Source organism: Lipophrys pholis, assembly GCF_963383615.2.
Source record: "Lipophrys pholis genome assembly, chromosome: 13".
Classification (NCBI taxonomy): Eukaryota; Metazoa; Chordata; class Actinopteri; order Blenniiformes; family Blenniidae; genus Lipophrys; species Lipophrys pholis.
Window position 1 is genome coordinate 25441078 of NC_137632.1, and position 17385 is coordinate 25458462.

The window sequence follows — 17385 nt, forward strand, 5'->3', positions numbered from 1 at the left end:
ATGAGCCCCTTGTGCTCCTTTTTAAATAAACTTTGCTTGCACCAGTTTTTGTAAAAACTGTGTGCAGCAAAAAAAAAAACATGGCAGAAATACCATAACTCACTTTGTTCACTAATCCCTCCCTGAAAGTAGCTTCATGAGACGGATCGATGCAAAGACGGATGGATAAACAGGTTGGATGGATAAAGGAGGATTGCATGGGTGGATGAAAGGATTGATAAATTAATAACCGATTAAGCAATGGATTCATGCATAAATAAAACATTCGATTGAAAGTTTACTTTTGTGCCTCTTGAGCTTTAACAGATCTCTAAGATAATCACGGAACCCACTAACAAGCTGGTTAGACGCCATTAAATCTTCATCGGGAGGTTTTGCGTGGCGATTTCCCGACGACCTGTCTCAGACCTCTGACGGAGGGTCTCCGGAAGGATTCCGTGGTGGCAAGCGTCACTCGCTGCCATCACGTCTCAGCAGACACGTCGATAACGAGATTGTTCTTGGGATTTGGGAACGTTTCACCCTCGGCATCAAAGCTGAATTACCTCTGGAAATTAGTTTGGCATTTGTTATCGCGCAAGCCTGCGATAAGACGGCAGAGATCCCGAGCTCAGAGGTCGTCGCAGAAATCAGTGAAAATCAGTTAGGAAGAGCAGCGACGAAGACGACTCGGAGGCACCGAGTGCTTTCTGGGAAATTAAAGGTCAGTCAGGCCACAGCTGTACATACACAATACTGAGCCCCCTCCCCCCTCCAGCCACACTACTCTCAGACTGAAAATCATTTCACAACTGCTGCAGGTTCAGCTCATTGCGATAGCACAACACTCTTCTGTGCTTTTTATTCACATTTTTGTCTTTTCCTTTTCTTTTTTTAAGCACAATAAGATCTTAAAGATAATCCACTCTTTGTTGTAAAGCAATAAAACTTTAAAAAGGCCCAGGAGGGCGTGAATGTGTTTTATAGATGCTTTACGTCGACATGGCCGATGGTGGAGAAACAATAAAATGTGTCATTTCAAACAGGCACCTGTGTGCGCAGTCCTCACTCCGCCGAGCTTTGATGTCAAAGTCAAGGACAAGAGTGACAAATGACCACAAAACTTTATAGTGTGTCATTCACTCGCACATCTACACTCTGTTTTACAATTCTCACTTGCATCGATATCTATTGTTACACAAGGATCCCAAACAAAGAGAAATTTAAATGTTCCCACTGAGCCGAGTCCTCCGCAGCTCCGTGCCTCGTTGGCGCGCGTCACACAGATTCAAGCTCAGGAATTCAAGTTAACGGAGAACCGACGCAAACGAACCAGAGTGTGGGAGGAACTGAAAAAACAAGATCAAATAAAAAATCCGGTCCCTTCCTGTGCGTGAAGGGATTAAAGTTGGACATCAGTTATAGAACTAAGCCGCGGATTCTTTTAAATTCCCTTTGGAGTCATGTTGACTTGGAGAAACATTAACTGTGTCATCTGTGGATGTTTCACTATATTGAAGTACTTTAACCCTTCAGTTATCCATCCAGTGTTTAAGCATTCTTAAAGACCATATGTCAGGAGGCCCGCTGAGCGGTCATGCCGCTTGCTCCGTGTTGCTGTGTTACTGTGGCTTTTGTCTTAATGCCCTCCCTTTCTGGTGGTAGATAAATGCAAAGATATGAATTTGAATTGAATGTCCCACTGTCCCACTGTCCTCTGAAAGAGCTTCGAAGCTGCATCGTTCTCCACCACGTCTGCAACTTTAAAGGGGTCAAATTATGCAAAACTCACTTTCTAATCATAAAACTACTGTACTATATGAAACTTCGGAAGCTGTGTCAGCCTCATCTCTGCATTATATAGGTCTATCTGGTCTGCATCCTCAACTTCCCTGACTGCGTTTCGAAGCGGGTGGGAGGAAAGTCTCAATGTCAATTTAACGGAACAACAATGGGAATCCGCACTTTCTGGCACTGCTCCCATCACAGGTGCTTTTTGCGTTCCCCACCCTGTTGGCCCGTCGGCTGATTCTCCTGAACTGGAAGCCCCCTACACATCCTCGTTAGGTTCGCCAGGTGCTTTATGACTTGATACTCGAAAGTCTCAGATTTACACCAAGAGGATCCCTTTCTAAACTATGCTCACTTTTCTCTGGACCTTTCCCCTGAGTTGGAAGTTCCCCCCCCCTTTTTATTTATTTATTTTTTCCCTCCCTACCTTCACTTCATTTATCCTTCTTTCTGTTTTCTTATTGTTTCTTTGCGTGTTTGGCCTGGCAGTGGGTGGGAGGCGGGCGGGCGGGTGGATCGGGGATTGACATTCAGATGTGACTATGTTTTCTTCAGATTTCTTTTTCCTTACACTGTTATATTTCACACCGTCTGTCCATATTGTTCATAATGTTCTATAAATAAAGTAAAAAAAAAATAAAAATAGAAGCTGTGTCAGCCTCAGTAAAGCCTATTTTTTGTGTGTACGCATGTATTTGACCAACTTTTGAAACGTATGAAATTCTCAGAGGTGATTTCTCTTTATCCAAAGATGGTTCCTTTACATTTTGTGAGCGATTGGGTCAAAGGTCAAGGTCTAAGTAATAAAAAGTTAAAAGACTTATTTTTGTCATAACACGGACAGTTTTAATTCGATTGATGTCAAACCAACGCCAAACTGCTCAGTTTTCAATTCCCTATCCTCCGACATGCAACATGTCATTACTGTGGTTAGTGGTTGGGGGTCAAAGGTCATGGGGGGGGGGGGGGGTGACATGAAAATTGTAAAATGTGTGCACATCAGTGTGAAACAGTGATAACTTGAAGCAATTCAAACGACAACGACAGAGGATAGAAATAGTGGTGTGGTGGATGAAATAACCTTGTGATCCACTGGTTTCCGTGGAGGATGGAACATACACTGCAGGCTCTTACTGTTTACTCACTATGGAGTTTAGTTTTGGTGGCTATTTAAGTTTGCGAGCCCCGGGAAAAAATAAATAAAAAAATCCAGAATGCAAACAGACTGACTGAAAATAGCGCCCTACCTTTTCTCCAGGATGTTAAACCTTGTTCGGGTAGTTTAGATGGGTGCCTTCAGCCCAAGGGCCCCAGACTCCTGGACAGGAAGTCCTGCAGCCACCTGAGGAACCACGTTAACCCAGCTGCCGGGGCAGCACGGGGCCGGAGGGGAGAGGCTCCAGCGTGCTTCACTTTGTCACTTATCTATACATGATGGTGAGTTCAAGTTTTACAAATATTTCTAATTTGAAAAGTTGCAATTTACATTCACTTTGCAAATTACACTTTATGGACATTCTGATGCTCCCAGGCAGCTTACTACTCAACGAATCAAACACGTGGGAACATTTCCACGAGATGGGATTTAGAATGAAAAGGGACTCGGTTGGTCGTGTTCAGGTCATCCTGGTAGAGTTGCACAAGTAAATCGGGTTTTATCATGCAAACACAATGATGTGTGACACGTCCTCATTAAATAAGTGGCACTTTGGTCCCACTCGTTAAAAAGCAGGTGAGGGGCCGTTACCGTGGTTACGTTGTGTTATGGATGGGCAATAACATGCAACAGGGTTGTTGGTATAACAGTCGATATCCTCCAGAGGATTTTTATTTGGCATATTTTACTCCGTTGTGAAACAGGTTGAGGGCGAAATGCATGTTGCCTTCAGTGGACATGAAACAAAGCAAAGCCATGAATGTAGGAATTTTTACCTTGACCAACAAGAGTTGGGGTGAAGGTTCTGTTTTTGTCTGCGTGTATTTGTTTATTTATTGATATTTATGAATGGATGTAAGTAACCAACTTCTTGCAAAAAACTATTGATGTGAATTGCATGAAATTTTCAGGGATGATTCGTCTTCGGCCATGGATGTTTTATTCTTTTCTTTTCTATTTATTTATCAGGGACAGTGCAATACACATAGATAAAATCCGATGTGTTGCACATAGAGTATATAGCGCGACACTAATTTGCAACTCTCGTCCCTTTAAATTTTGAGAACGATTGGGTCAAAGGTCAAGGTCATGAAAAGGTAAAAGAAAAACATGTATTTTTGTCATATCGCGTCCAGTGGTGGGGAGAGGGAGGGGGGCCCCCAGGCGGGGCGGTGTTAAGAATAAAGAAAAAAAATCTTTAATTGGTAATTGATAAAAAATGGGATTGACTAGCTTCTGCATTTTTGCACCCACTGCAAAATATATTTTTATCGAGTAGTGAGGTTTATTCAACTGTTAGGCGTTAACCTCCCAAAATCTAATCAGCTGGTCCTTGATGATGAAAAATCATCGCTGAAATTTTTATGCAACTTGGGTGAGCAGATTTTGGGAAAAGTTGGTAAAATGCATGCTTATAAACCTAAATAAATAAATGAATACACGGAGAGGAAAACATAACCTTCTCGCCCATCTTTGGTTGGCGAAGGTAAATATATGGGATGTGTGTGTGTGTGTGTGTGTGTGTGTGAACTCGGGGGGTGTTAAACAGTCCTACCCGTAGGGACAAAGGATCTCGTAACAAAGTCAATCACTTTCCTTTCTGACTCGTGTTCCCGAGTCAGTTCCTGCATTATGCTGGGGGGTGGGGGTGGGGGGTGGGGGGGTCTGGGACAGTCTTATCAGTCTTTATCTGTCAGAGTCGTCCTTCACTGCTGTAAACTTTAAAGATCTTTGAGCTCCTGGTGTGTGAATGAATGTGAGAGCTTCGTCGAGGTCATTATCCTTGGAGATGAGGTTCCAGATAAGAGTCTGAGCTCAGGAACAGGAAGAGGAACGTTCCTCAATGAGAAAACTACGAGGTACATGTCTTCTCCATGTACCCGAGGGAGAGACGCCGGCGAGCAATGACATACGGTGTCTCAGTGTTTGACCTTGAGCCGCAGCTGAGTGGCACCTATAAAAACTCTTTATGGGTATATGCTTGTTGGCCTGCTGTATTCGTAATCCATAACCTCACATTACGACCACATCTTCATATGTGCAGCGTCTCCAGAGGTCATCCAGTTCTTACACAGCAAATCCCACAGAGCGGCGATCTGGTCCCGGTGACTGCGAAACACGTGTAGGAGCAGTCTCCAGTCACACATCAGGCGTTTCTTGGGTGCAGTTATGAGTTATGAATACACAGATACACTGTAGTACAATATACGCAGGTACTGTAAACCAAGCAACATGCTCATGTCCTCTGAAGGCAGTGGATGTTAAAGTGTGGGGCGGGATCGAACGGGTCCGAATGACTTCTTCCAGGACCTTTAACTTTGTGGATGAAATCCAGACCCAGAGGGTAAACGCCAAACAATTTCACAATGGAGTTCATTTTTGTTGCTGAAAATCTTGCAGGACTAATTTATATGGATAAAAATTGTGAATTATATGAACGCGAGATATCTTAAAGTATAAGCTTTTACGCTTTTAACAGCGGTTCACATTAATACCTTAAAATACAACAAAGACTCTTTAAACAATGGCCGCATTAACTTCTATTAATGAACTGCCTCTAACGACGGGGTGGCAGGTTTCACGCTAAATGTACGGACAGTCAATTTCTCTCCAATAATCGATGGACAGAAGCTAAAATGTTTCAACCGTTTCATTTCAAACCAGCAGGAAAATGCTGAATCTGTTTCACACCGACCAAACACTCAAAAACAACGTAGCAGCTTGTCTTCGTCTGTACACGCTTACTGCCGTTTGATTGGTCGATAATGTTGAGGGGAAACCGGTGAGCGCGGGGGGAATGAGTCAGCGTGACATGAAACCCTGTCGTATCATCAGCCTGATAATCTGCTCCGTCAGGCTTCACGCGTCTCAGTCACAGGAATCCGTCTGCACAATGTTTTCAGTTGCAAACTGAAAGTTGTTTTCCACTCATTGCACTTTTCTTTGGAGGGAAAACGACTGCCAGAGTGCAACATTTTGAAAATGGCAACAATGAAGAATTAAGACCGTTTGTTGGAATTTAACACTTCTTCTCTAACAAACTCAACATTTGCTGGAAGCCAACGCAGCAGCCGGTGTGGTTGCGTGACATTTTCCAGGCAAGTGATCTGCAGCAGGTCGTCACTGCTGTATATGGTGCGGGAGCCCCAGAGATCTGTGGCTCCAGAGGAGGAGGAAAAAGTGTCTGATCTGAAGAGGAAATGGCACGGCCACATCATGGAGGTCAGAGAGTGACACTGTCACACCGCTGGACACCAACACAGCCGCCATCTTTGTGACCGTGGGCGTGTGTGGCAGAGTGTCGGAGAGGGAAGGAGACAGGGATTTGGAGGATAAAGTACAGTTTTATCAGTTTATTCAACATGAAAATAAATATTTCAACAAGGACTTGTGCAAAGACACAGTGGACACGGCTGTTACTGCACTATTTATATGCCGACTCAGCAATTAGACTTATTGTGACACGGTGTGTAGCAATCAGCTCTCTGCGCCGCCCTGCATCATCTGGAGATGAAAATATGACATGAAGATCACCAAAGAAACATCTAGAACACTGCAGGCGCAAAAACGGTGCAGCTTCCAGTCGAGGTGTAAACGGCACTTCCTGCTTGGACACACCCGAGTTTGAACTCACCGAGAAGCTTAACTGAAGGCCTGCCAACAACGAGAGGTGCTGGATATGAAGCATCTGAACCACAAGCTTAAAAACAAGAATGTTTGTCGTATCGGTTGCGTATTAGTGAGCACTCCTACCCCACAGTGAGAACATCCCGGTTCCCTTCCACCGTCCAAAAACATGCTTCCGGCTGGGGACTGTGATTTGACAGCAGGTACGAAACCATCTAAAGGAAGGCTAAAGGAAGATACTCAGCAGCATGTTTATTTAAGTGTGAAAAATGCGGTGTGAGTCAAGTTCCTTGTTTGTTGAGAAGCAGCCATGTAGAGGCGTCCTCTAGGTTCCTGCGCCACGGGCCGACGTAGACTCAGCATTCCCACATTCCATGACCGTTTCGTGGAATTCAGTCACTTTGACCGCCACGCTCTCTCCCAGATGTTGCTTTCAACATTTTCTGTTGCAGCTGCTTTTTTTACCTCCCCTCTTCCACGAATGTATTGTTTGTGCATGGTGGTCATCCCTGCAGCCTCTCTGCATGCAGCCGCCCTCGCAGCGCCGGGCCGGGCCGGGGCCGGGGCCGGGGCCGGGGCCGGGGCCGGGGCCGGGGCCGGGGCCGGGGCCGGGGCCGGGGCCGGGTCAGCTCTGAGACGTGTCCTTTAACCTCACGCTGCCCGTCACGTGAGCGATGAAGCATCGCAGCAGGTAGATCCCACCATAGTGCAGCGAGCTGCGGCAGAAAGACAAATCAAACAGTGTGTTATCCTGCTGATTATCTCGAGTTTCTCCTCCTGCCTGAGGGGGGCGCTCTTAGGTGGGCTGAAGAACATCAACAGGATTCAAACTGCATCTGAAATGTTTCCTTCTTTCCAGCTGAGAACCGCTAAAGACAGTTAACAGCATGACTGTCTAGTTTGTAAATAGTGTAAATTTATTTATTTTTTAATCTTGATACCTTTTTGAACTCTTTGTTGATGCAGTCACTGACATATGTGAAAGTGGAAACACTTTAACTGATTTTTAGAGACTTTTTTAACAACCCAGCTATGTGCCATTAATTTGTGATAAAATGTCAATACAATACAAAATGGCCTCCATATAACAAGTGAAAATAGAAAGATTGGGGGCTTGTTTATCAAATATTGTTGAATTGAGCACACATGGAGAACAGTGGTTCTGAATGAGATGTGTCAAATAGTTGTAATAACCTCTAGAGAGAACTACATCCCATTTGGACAGACTTTTTTGTTGTTTAGCTCGAAATCCTCAAATATGTGTAATCTTTGCTTAGTTTTACACCATTCAGGTTTTTTTTCTTCATAAAATATATATATTGATGATTTATAGCAAAAAAAACAAACAAACACCTAACAACAATATTTGATAAACCAGCCCCCAATCTTTGTATTCTCACTTGTTTTATGGAGACAATTTTGTATTAAATGGCACTAAGAGTTGCTTGTTTCAGGCCCAATCAGTGCTTCTGTTAAGATACGAGAAGGTTAAAACAGAAGTGTCATGTTTGGTTATTTGTCACACAAATTCTACATGTTAATGTGTCATATGAACAGTTTTGGGTCTGACCATCTTAGATTTGCTTCATAAAATTACCGTCGTGTCAAGAAAATAGAGAGCAAAGGTCAGTGTGTATTAATCAGATTTAAAGTTTAGAAGAAAAAAAACTAAAACAGAAAATCAACACAAGAGAACGAGAATTAAAAGGTCCGGCGGGACTTCTTTGGCGGTCACCTGACGAGAAACGGCTGCGGGAGGCAGCTGCTGGTCTGCGTTTCCACGACACGCTGAAGGTTCAGCAGGTTCGTCAGCAGAACTCCGACGCCACACTTGTCCGTCTTCGTCATCACGACCTGCAACGGCACAGCGGCGAGTGAGATTTCCGTGGTCTGTGACGACGCCACTTCCTGTTGACGATTTGCTTCAGCGGCGTCGTTTGGTTGGACAGGCCAGCCTCAGCATATTAAATCAAACAAGCCCACACAGGGTCGAACCAAATCAACAATTTATCACAAATTTACAAGTGAAGTTGTGAAATGTTCCGGAGGGAACCGACACGTGTCTGAAATTAATTCCTATGTTGACTCTGTAAATCGCAGAAGATAAAAGTTTATGTTCAAGAAGGGTTTTACTGGTCGGCGTTTCCCGTTTCCTGTAAAAGAAGCTCTCATGAGTCACGTGGACTTTGAGTGGAGGAGGAACAGCAACACGCAGAGTTACTGAACACGAAACTCCACCGGGGCTAAAAACAACAAGCTAAATAAATAAAACAGGTCTGGATGCAGAGGAAACACAGAAGTTAGTCCTGCCTGGACTGAACCTTCTTACCTCACTGGAACACACTGGATTAACGGCCAGCGGTCCAACAGCACTGAGCTGAAGTATTGAAACTCAACTCGTTCATGTTGACACCACATCAAGTAAAAGTTTTTTCATTAAGACTCATATTATTGCCCAGATTTTGTCTGAGACGACTTGAATCGCACCGTCGCCACTTTAGATGAGCCTCAGCTGTAAAACTCAAATAACAACCAATGGATGTCGGTCTGGAAAGGTTATCAGGCATCTGTGAGGACATCGCCTCTGTAGTTCACCTCCTGCTTTTCAGTCACATAGAGAGTTTAACTGGACCGCGGATAAAAAGAAAGTCACATGAAAGCAAGATCGAGACTGTGATTACAGTTTTTTCTCATGATCCAAGAAGATACGACGACTTGCTGATGACATTCAGCTGAACCATTTATTCCTCTGTCATGTCAAAAGATAAGACATAAATGATGTAATTCTGCTTTGGTTTCAAACTGAAGAACAAAAATAAATGTCGATTTGAGGCGTTAATCATCAAAATGAGGCAGGCACCAGTCGTCTTCATGTTTGACCTCTGGCTGATGGAAGGTTTGGGAATAAAGTAGAAGAGGTGGATAAAAAGCAGATGCTTCCATCCTGTGCCTCATTCAGTCGCCTAAAAAGATTGAGGACAAAATGATGGGAAAGTCGCCGTGTCCTTTGTCACTCGTAGTTTTTATGTTCTCTCTATCTCTCCGGGAATCTGTTGAGTTTGATGTTTATCTCACTTGATATGACCTTTGATAACATGTTGAATAATCCAACACCCGGGGCTGAATCAACCGTCTTATTTTTATTTAAGTTATGTAATGTAAAAAAAAAGAAAAAGAAAATGGACAGGCTTCATTTAAATAAAAAGGGGTGGGGGTGTCTTCTGCCATCTGCTGGGCAGTTTAGATAACTACATCATAATGATGCGTTTTAATTCGTCTACTCCATGAAATTAAAAGCTTTTTGCAGCATTTCTTCTTCCAGCTCTCAGATTCTTTTTATTCCAGTCCATCTTCTTCGTTTAAAGCTCCACTGTCTTGGTCTTAATGTGTTAAAGAGTGTTTAATAACCCAGGAACATGAATAATTGAGCGTCGAGTGCGTCCAGAGCGACGCTGCTTCAGCGCGGCCGCGGCATTGCACTCAGTTTTTAAATAGCTGAGTGGGAACGTTCAAGCATTAATTCACTGTGGACATAATGACGAGGGCCTGGAAGAAGAATGAGGCAGGGCCGGGGGAACGGGGAGAAGCGAGGCTGGTTCATTTCCCAGAGAGAGAAAGAGAGAGAGAGAGAGAGAGAGAGAGAAAAGTAGAAAACCATGGGAGGAAGCTAAGAAAAGCTGTGTCTGTGGATGAAAGATGGCTGTGATGTTTGCATGAAAAAGGTAAAAAATAAATAAATAAATACACGTCCTCTTAAAAGGTAAAGCTGGAGAAGCGAGTATGTCCTACCACATACGGACAGCGGGTCTCCTCACACATCTCCAGGGCGATCATGTCGACCTTCTGAATGCCGACGCTGCCGTCAACCAGCAGGAAGGTCCTCACCAAGCTGCGAGAGGACAGAGACACGTCAGAAAGGGGCTCAAATCAGCTCTTCTAACCATGTCTCAGGTAAAAACACGCGTCGGGATGTAGACGAAAGCTTGCGACAGTTCTGTGAAGCTCTAGTCCTACAAGGTGTTGAAAGTGATACCATGCTGGAAAACAAACACCTTGTGTATCTTCTCATTTTCCTGGTTGAATTGTTCTAACTTTATTTAACCACCACATGACTACATTTTCTGTCCACTAAATCCACAAACCAGCAAAAGATTTTTTTTATTTGAATAATAGATTTAATCCAAAGCGATAGAAACCAGAAGTAATGAAAAATGGGCAAAAATCTAAACGTCAGTTCAGAGATAAAGAATAAAGAAAAAGAAAAAGTGGCACCGCCTTGTGGCCAGAATGATACTGCACACATGAGAGGCTGAAGAGCTCTGTGTGTGTGTGTGTGTGTGTGTGTGTGTGTGTGTGTGTGTGTGTGTGTGTGTGTGTGTGTGTGTGTGTTTTAGCCCATAATTTAGCATCCGAGGTGATTTGACTGACAGAACACTGGACTTATCAGACTTACCAGGACAGGATTTTGGGATGAATAGAAAACAAAAGCGAGTTTCTTAAAGGGGCAGATGATTCCAAAGTAAATTGACTTCTTCGTGCAGGAACTGAACTTCTTGCACTCGTTTCTCCTGTTGAGTCTGAGCGCGAGTGTGTCGCCATTCCTGTTGGCAGGAAGCTGAAGCACACCAATAATATGTGTGCCAGTTGGGCAACCAACGAAGTTGGCTGACAAGGTTACGTTTTCATCCGAGTGCATTTATTTATTGGTTTTTATGTATTTATTTGACCAAACTTTTTGCAAAAACTACTCGCCTGCATTGCATGAAATTTTCAGGGACGATCTGTCATCATCCAAAGACCAATCGTTTAGATTTTAGGACGTTCACGGCAAACTGTTCCTGAATAAATCCCCCAAAACGGTGAAAAGATTTCCCATACAAAGCGGATGAGGGAGGCACCTCATGGAGGATTTTCCATTTTCTCTACAGACGAGTCCTGAATGTGAGCTTCCCCTCTCTGTGGCGGTCTTACTTTTTCCTGGTGTACAGGTAGGGCTCCACCATGTCGACAAAGTCCTTGGGCGCTCGGTGGCCGAAGCCCGGCATGTCGATGACGGTGAAGGCTTTGCCCACTTTGAAGAAGTTCATCTTCTTCGTATGACCCTGAAGAGTTCAAGAACAACAACCGGTTAAAATTAAAACAAGCAAACAAAAAAAAAGTTATGTGCATTTATTTTCCAGTATATATATATATATATATATATATATATATATATATTTTTTTTTTATTAATTAGTGAGGAAGGACTCCAACAATCACTCTTCCTTATCACTTTTTAAAATTGTTTGGCTGGTCAAGTAACTTTTATTGAGAATAAGTCCAAACATCTGAGTAAATACCAGCTGTGATCACTAGATGTCACTGCTTGACCAGAGAACGCCGACACAGTCCCACAAGAGTTCTGCCGTTTTAACAATGTGCTGAGTCAGCAGGCCGAGTTCAGATCCAGAGGCGGTGTGCGAGGAAGTCTCCATCAGAGGAGGGTCCATGAAGGGATGGACATCCTGAGGTAGACCGTGGCATTTCAACCTGCTCGGGTGATACCGAGAGCCGATGAGATGAAGAATTGAGTTTTCGTTTGAGCTCCTTACGACATTCCTCCGGGCCGTGGAGGCCTGAGCTCCTGTGGAGTCCCGGCCTATTGTGCCCGGGCACTAACTATAGGGTCCTGGGCCAAGAGCCCATTCTTGCCTGCGGCGCTTCTCAAAACGGGAGCTGGTCGTAACAAGTACAACTGCACGTCCCTGTTGGCCAGTAACACATACTGACGTGTTTTTTTCCTGAAATAAGACAACTGTGACTCGGCACCAAGTCCACAAAGGTTCAGTGACTTTGGCGACTTTCCTCCAGAGCGTGACAGGGAACGCGAGCTTCAACCTGCAGCCTCCACCGTGTGGTTCCGCTTCCAGCTGTCAGATAATCATGACGTCACTGAAATCCCCTTTCTTCATCATTCTCGTGCTCAGTTTGACTTTAATCAGTGCATCTTCATCACGTCGACACGCAGAAGCACACCGAGCCACTCGCATGCGACTGGACGATCAGGTATTTGCATCAACGAGCTGAAGAAATGTTAATTCGCCGAGTTGGAAGCTGACTCCTTGGAGACGTTTCTGAGGGAATTGATGTGCACGCTGCCCGTCGTGTCCAAAGAAACGACCACACTTTTCTTCATGATGGTACTTTAGATTGCTCACCGGGGTTTTAGAGACTCGGACCTCCACCTCAGGACTCAGGGAGAACAGAGCTTTGATGAGAGACGACTTCCCCACGTTACTCCTGCCAATAAAACACACCTGGAAACAAGGGAAAAAACAAACTGTCAGGTGAAGACACACCGCTCCACTTCGAGTACGTGACGGGTCATTTCAGTTGCTCTGCCTCCACTGTCCCGTCGCCTTTCTGCAGCTCATCCATCTCCGTACGAGACATATGGATAAAGGCTGCGAATGCGTCCCGTCAACAGAATGCTCCCTCCTGAGCGATGCCGTCTACAACTGGGATTTTATTGTCTGTTTATTCCCGCTCTTTTTTTTTTTTTCTTCTTCGGCGGCTCAGTCCAGTGTTTGGTTCCTAAATTGACCCTCAGCTATGAAACCTTTGAGAACTCCTGCTTAAGATCACTGTGCATCACAACACCGCGACAAGACAAAGAGCCGACGACTTGTAACAGTGAGCCTGCGAGTCAAGACGGAGGACAAAAGAAAGACCAACGCTACACGTCCAATCAAGACATGAGAGCGAAAATCCACTTCTGACAAGCCTGATCTCAGAGACATTTAAAGGTCAAACACAAACCGGACGACACAAAAATGTGTCCACGTAAATTTAGAAATATCAATAAACAGCTCGAAGCGTGCACACACACACACCATATTCAGCATGCAGACTACAGATATCAATACAGAGGTGAATTCAGTTGCCTCCCTTTCTGCCCTTCACTACGACTGCTGGTTTCACCCCAAGACCTTCTCACGATTCCTCAGAAACACCAACAAGTCTAAGTCCGCACTCATGAGCTGGTGGCATTGCTGGGTCGTGTTGAGGACAGACCATGAGGCAGAATAATGTATACGGAGGTGTGCTGTGTCTTGTTCATTGATATTCATATGTTCAAATCCCTTCCTGTGGGCTCACCTCCGGCTGTTTGAGAGCAGGGACGTGCTCCATCCTCTCTGCAGAGCTGTGGTAATCAATCTTATGAGTTGACGAGGAGCAGAAGAGCTTCTCGGCCGCAGCCATGTCCTCCACACTGGGCTTGAAGTGCTGGAAATGCGTCCTGTCCACAGACCTGGAGAAGAAAGAAGGCATTGACCACCAAAGCACCCAGAAGAGCTCCAGACCAGGATGAGCGTACCTGTCCAGGTAGGACTCCAGCTCACTCAGTGGGTAAAGTAAGCTCTGCATCTTCTTCTGAGAGAGCGTCCTGACGCTGTGAAGCGAGGCCAGCTTGTGGACACTGCGACGGGTTACAGTGTGAGCTCCAGCTCTAGACTGAAGCCTCAGTCCCAGCTGCAGGCCGAACATCTCGTCCTGATCCAGAGACACAGTTATTACCCGACATCTTTAAACATCATTTAAACAACAGCTTCAATCAGCATGATCTTAGTCTGGGTGGTTTTATCTGATTATTACGAGATGAAACCACTCAGTCCTGTGATGCATCCTGCCATGAGGTGGGAGTAAACCCAACATAACAATACTGGTGCATTTTAGTTAATCCCAAAATTTTGACCAAATTAAACAGAGAGATGACGACGAACAATAATCTCACGTTTAAATTAATTCCCTTCAATAATTAATCTTTGTTAATAACTGTGAGTCCCTTCATATGCATGAGCATTAGTTATTCTGCGCAGGTCGCGCCAGTCCACCTAAATAAACGAAACTCAAACTGACCTCCAATTCTTACTCTTAATTACAAGTTTTAACTAACATTACTGCGTAAATACGATCTAAATCGTTTAAAACTCACAACTTACCGGATGTTTTCTTCACAGGAACATAAACGTCCCCAGATTGTGTAAAATAGGCTGATATTTGCTCCAAAAGGGACTTTAATTACATGCTTTTTGTCCTTTTTATTCTCAAACTGGGACCAGCGCCTCCATACTGCGTGCAGCGCCTAAACGTGTCGGACTGAAATAACTTCCGGTTACTTATGGTTCCGCCACAGTCTGTACTTTTTATTTAAAGTTTACATATTAAAAATATCATTTGTCGTCAATAACAAATAATAAAATTATAAAAATAGCTGGTTTCGTATGTATGTATGTATGTATGTATGTATGTATGTATGTATGTATGTATGTATGTATGTATGTATGTATGTACATCATAATTTGTGTTTGTTGCTGTTGGTTCTGTTCATGGTAAAAAAAAAAAAAGACACTATGGCTCTCTGTCATCAGTTTGGATTTAGTAATTAAAATCAATAAATTCATCGTATACCTTTTGATACACACTACTGCATATCGTGATACTTTCAAGTCTGTGCAAAGCAAATTCAGGGGTGCTAAAAAGTACTTAACACATTAAAAGTAAGATGCAATATTTGAAACACTTAATATAATTAAAACCTTTGCATTTAAAGATGCGATGGAAGTAATAGGCCTGGGGCTTTTTTTGTGGATTTTGCATATTCTCCCTGTCTGGGCACAGGTTTCCTCTGGGTACTCCGGTTTCCTCCCACAGTCCAAAAGTCAATTATTCATCACAAACTGCATATTATGCCATTCAAAGATTTTAGTACTTTTACAAATTTTCAATAAGGGATAGCTGGGATTGAGTCCAGCGCCTCGCAGCCCTGCTATGGATAAAGCGGTATAGAACATAGATAGATGGGATTTAATGTGTGTCACTTCCTCCAGGCAAACATGAAGATTCATGTCATCTAATGTGCAATGTTGAGAAGACGACCACCACAAACCGGCATGAGTTTAAGTTAAGAGGTCAATGAACGGTAAATAAAAGAGCTGATGTTAAAAATGACAATAAAATCAAGCAGATAATCAGTGTGAGTGTGGAAAAAGCAGACTCAAGCCAACCACTAAAGTACATCACAGTAACACAGCAGATATTTTTAATTCTGCTTGGGACAAAAGACGAGAGCTGCTGTACAACATGGTGGGAGTCTCATGGAGTCAGAGTTCTGCTCAGTATACGTTGGACACATGGACAGAGAGAAACACGGGATCAAACAACTAACTTCAGGACTGGAATTCATGTTTTTAGTCAGTCATGTTTAAAAATGAATGTTTCAATGTTGGAAAAAGCTCCTTCCGGTTGCATCTTGTTTTTTAAGATGTCATCATGTGGTGGAAAAACGTGGCTCCTCTCCAAACATTAGAAGAACCAGAGGAAGATGAAATGATAGGGGACGGTTGCGTCACTGGGAGATAATGAATGAGCGTGAGCCTCCCCCCCGCCCCCACCCTTTTTTTTATTTTTATACCTGAACACATTCGTCACATTGATGCATGGCTGGCGAGACGTACCGAAACATTCCTCCCCATCCACGGGGGGAACGCTACCTCTCCGGCTGTCACAGACGTCCTCCATCACCCTCTCAGCGGGGATTATGCAGGATTACAATCCTGACGTCTGCCCGGAGCACGCCAAGGAAACGTCTTCATAAATTTGGTTATAGGAGGTGGCAGTGATAAGCCGAACAGAGGACTTCTCCTCGTCTCTGCATTCTTTCACCCCGAGTCTCCCAAGGAGGGAAAAAAAAAACAAAACCCCACTCTCATCCATGGTACTCAGGTCATCCCTGCCTCACACTTCTTCACTCCCCCTTTGTGTGAAGAAAAACATTTTATGCACGATATATAGAGCAGGGCAGTCCAGCCACCCAGAGTTTCCGTTCACTTCCATTCAGGTCCATAGAAATACAAAGAGAACATTGACTTAGAAATAAAACAAAGCACTCCTGCTTCCGATTCACTCACGTGAAATCAACCTGAGTGTTAGCAGTTAGCATTAGCATTGAAGCTGGAGTGAATATACCAAATTTCTTCTTCTTCTTTTGGGTTTAACAGCAGTTTGCATCCATAAAGTTGCATTAACGCCATCTAGTTCTATCTATCTACATTGTTTCCCTCTCTCTCTTATCAGCAGCTTTTCTTTTTGTCCCTGATGACTGTTTCCCTTCTTCTTCACTTGGGTTCAATGGTATTTGGCATTCGTGAAGTCGCACCACCGCCATCTGCTGGTTCCAGCTAGTCCATAGCATTCTCAACCGCTCGATGAGAGGAGAGAAAGAAAGAAAGAGGCTAATGTTTTTTCAAAGGCTTTTTGTTGAGAATACAATTATTTTTCTTTAAAATGTTAAAAAAAATTTCAGGTTTTATGAAATCCTAGTTTTTTTTTCAAATAGTACAAATGCACTAAAACAAAGGGAATACTTGTGTTCAAATGCTCATGATGGTTCTACTGATCCGGGCCAGTCAGGATCACATGGTGCTGGATGTGGCCCTTGAACTGAGCTGAGTTTGACCCTCCTGCATCCACACGGTGGCACTGCAGACCACTGAAAAGCTCTCAGCCTGATCTGCTCAATATCTGCATTCCCCACCTTATGTCAACCCTCCACCGTGCCATCTGGGTTCTTTATGACCCGATGTGAGTCATAGCATGTCCGCTGAACAAATTAATTCACTGATACCCAATTACAGCGCTCATATTCTCCATGTTCTTTCACTGCCGGGCCTTTTTATGTGGCGACGCCTGCTACCTTTTTTTATTCATCACCCATTTAAGAAGATCTGCTGTGATTCATATGCATCAGGTGCCTTATTAAAGCAGAAAATGACATATGGAAGTGATTGATTC

General features: G+C 43.8%; 1 protein-coding gene across 1 annotated transcript; it reads right to left on the minus strand.

The window, feature by feature from the left end:
• Positions 1 to 6253: 6253 nt before the first annotated feature.
• On the minus strand, positions 6254 to 14693 carry gtpbp8 (GTP binding protein 8). Its single transcript, XM_080477956.1, has 8 exons — positions 14535 to 14693; positions 13910 to 14085; positions 13690 to 13843; positions 12750 to 12848; positions 11525 to 11655; positions 10343 to 10442; positions 8289 to 8407; positions 6254 to 7269 (listed from the first exon to the last, which is right to left on the minus strand). Exons 2-8 carry the CDS (start codon positions 14077 to 14079, stop codon positions 7179 to 7181), a joined length of 864 nt encoding a protein of 287 aa, XP_080334082.1. The 5' UTR covers positions 14080 to 14085; positions 14535 to 14693; the 3' UTR covers positions 6254 to 7178.
• Positions 14694 to 17385: the final 2692 nt, after the last annotated feature.

Coding starts and splice junctions, on each gene's coding strand:
- gtpbp8 (XM_080477956.1), bottom strand. CDS start 14,079: ATGTTCGGCCTGCAGCTGGGACTGAGGCTTCAGTCTAGAGCTGGAGCT. Junction 12,849..13,689: donor CTGCTCTCAAACAGCCGGAG/GTGAGCCCACAG, acceptor CCTTGTTTCCAG/GTGTGTTTTATTGGCAGGAG. Junction 11,656..12,749: donor TCCGAGTCTCTAAAACCCCG/GTGAGCAATCTA, acceptor TGAACTCTTCAG/GGTCATACGAAGAAGATGAA.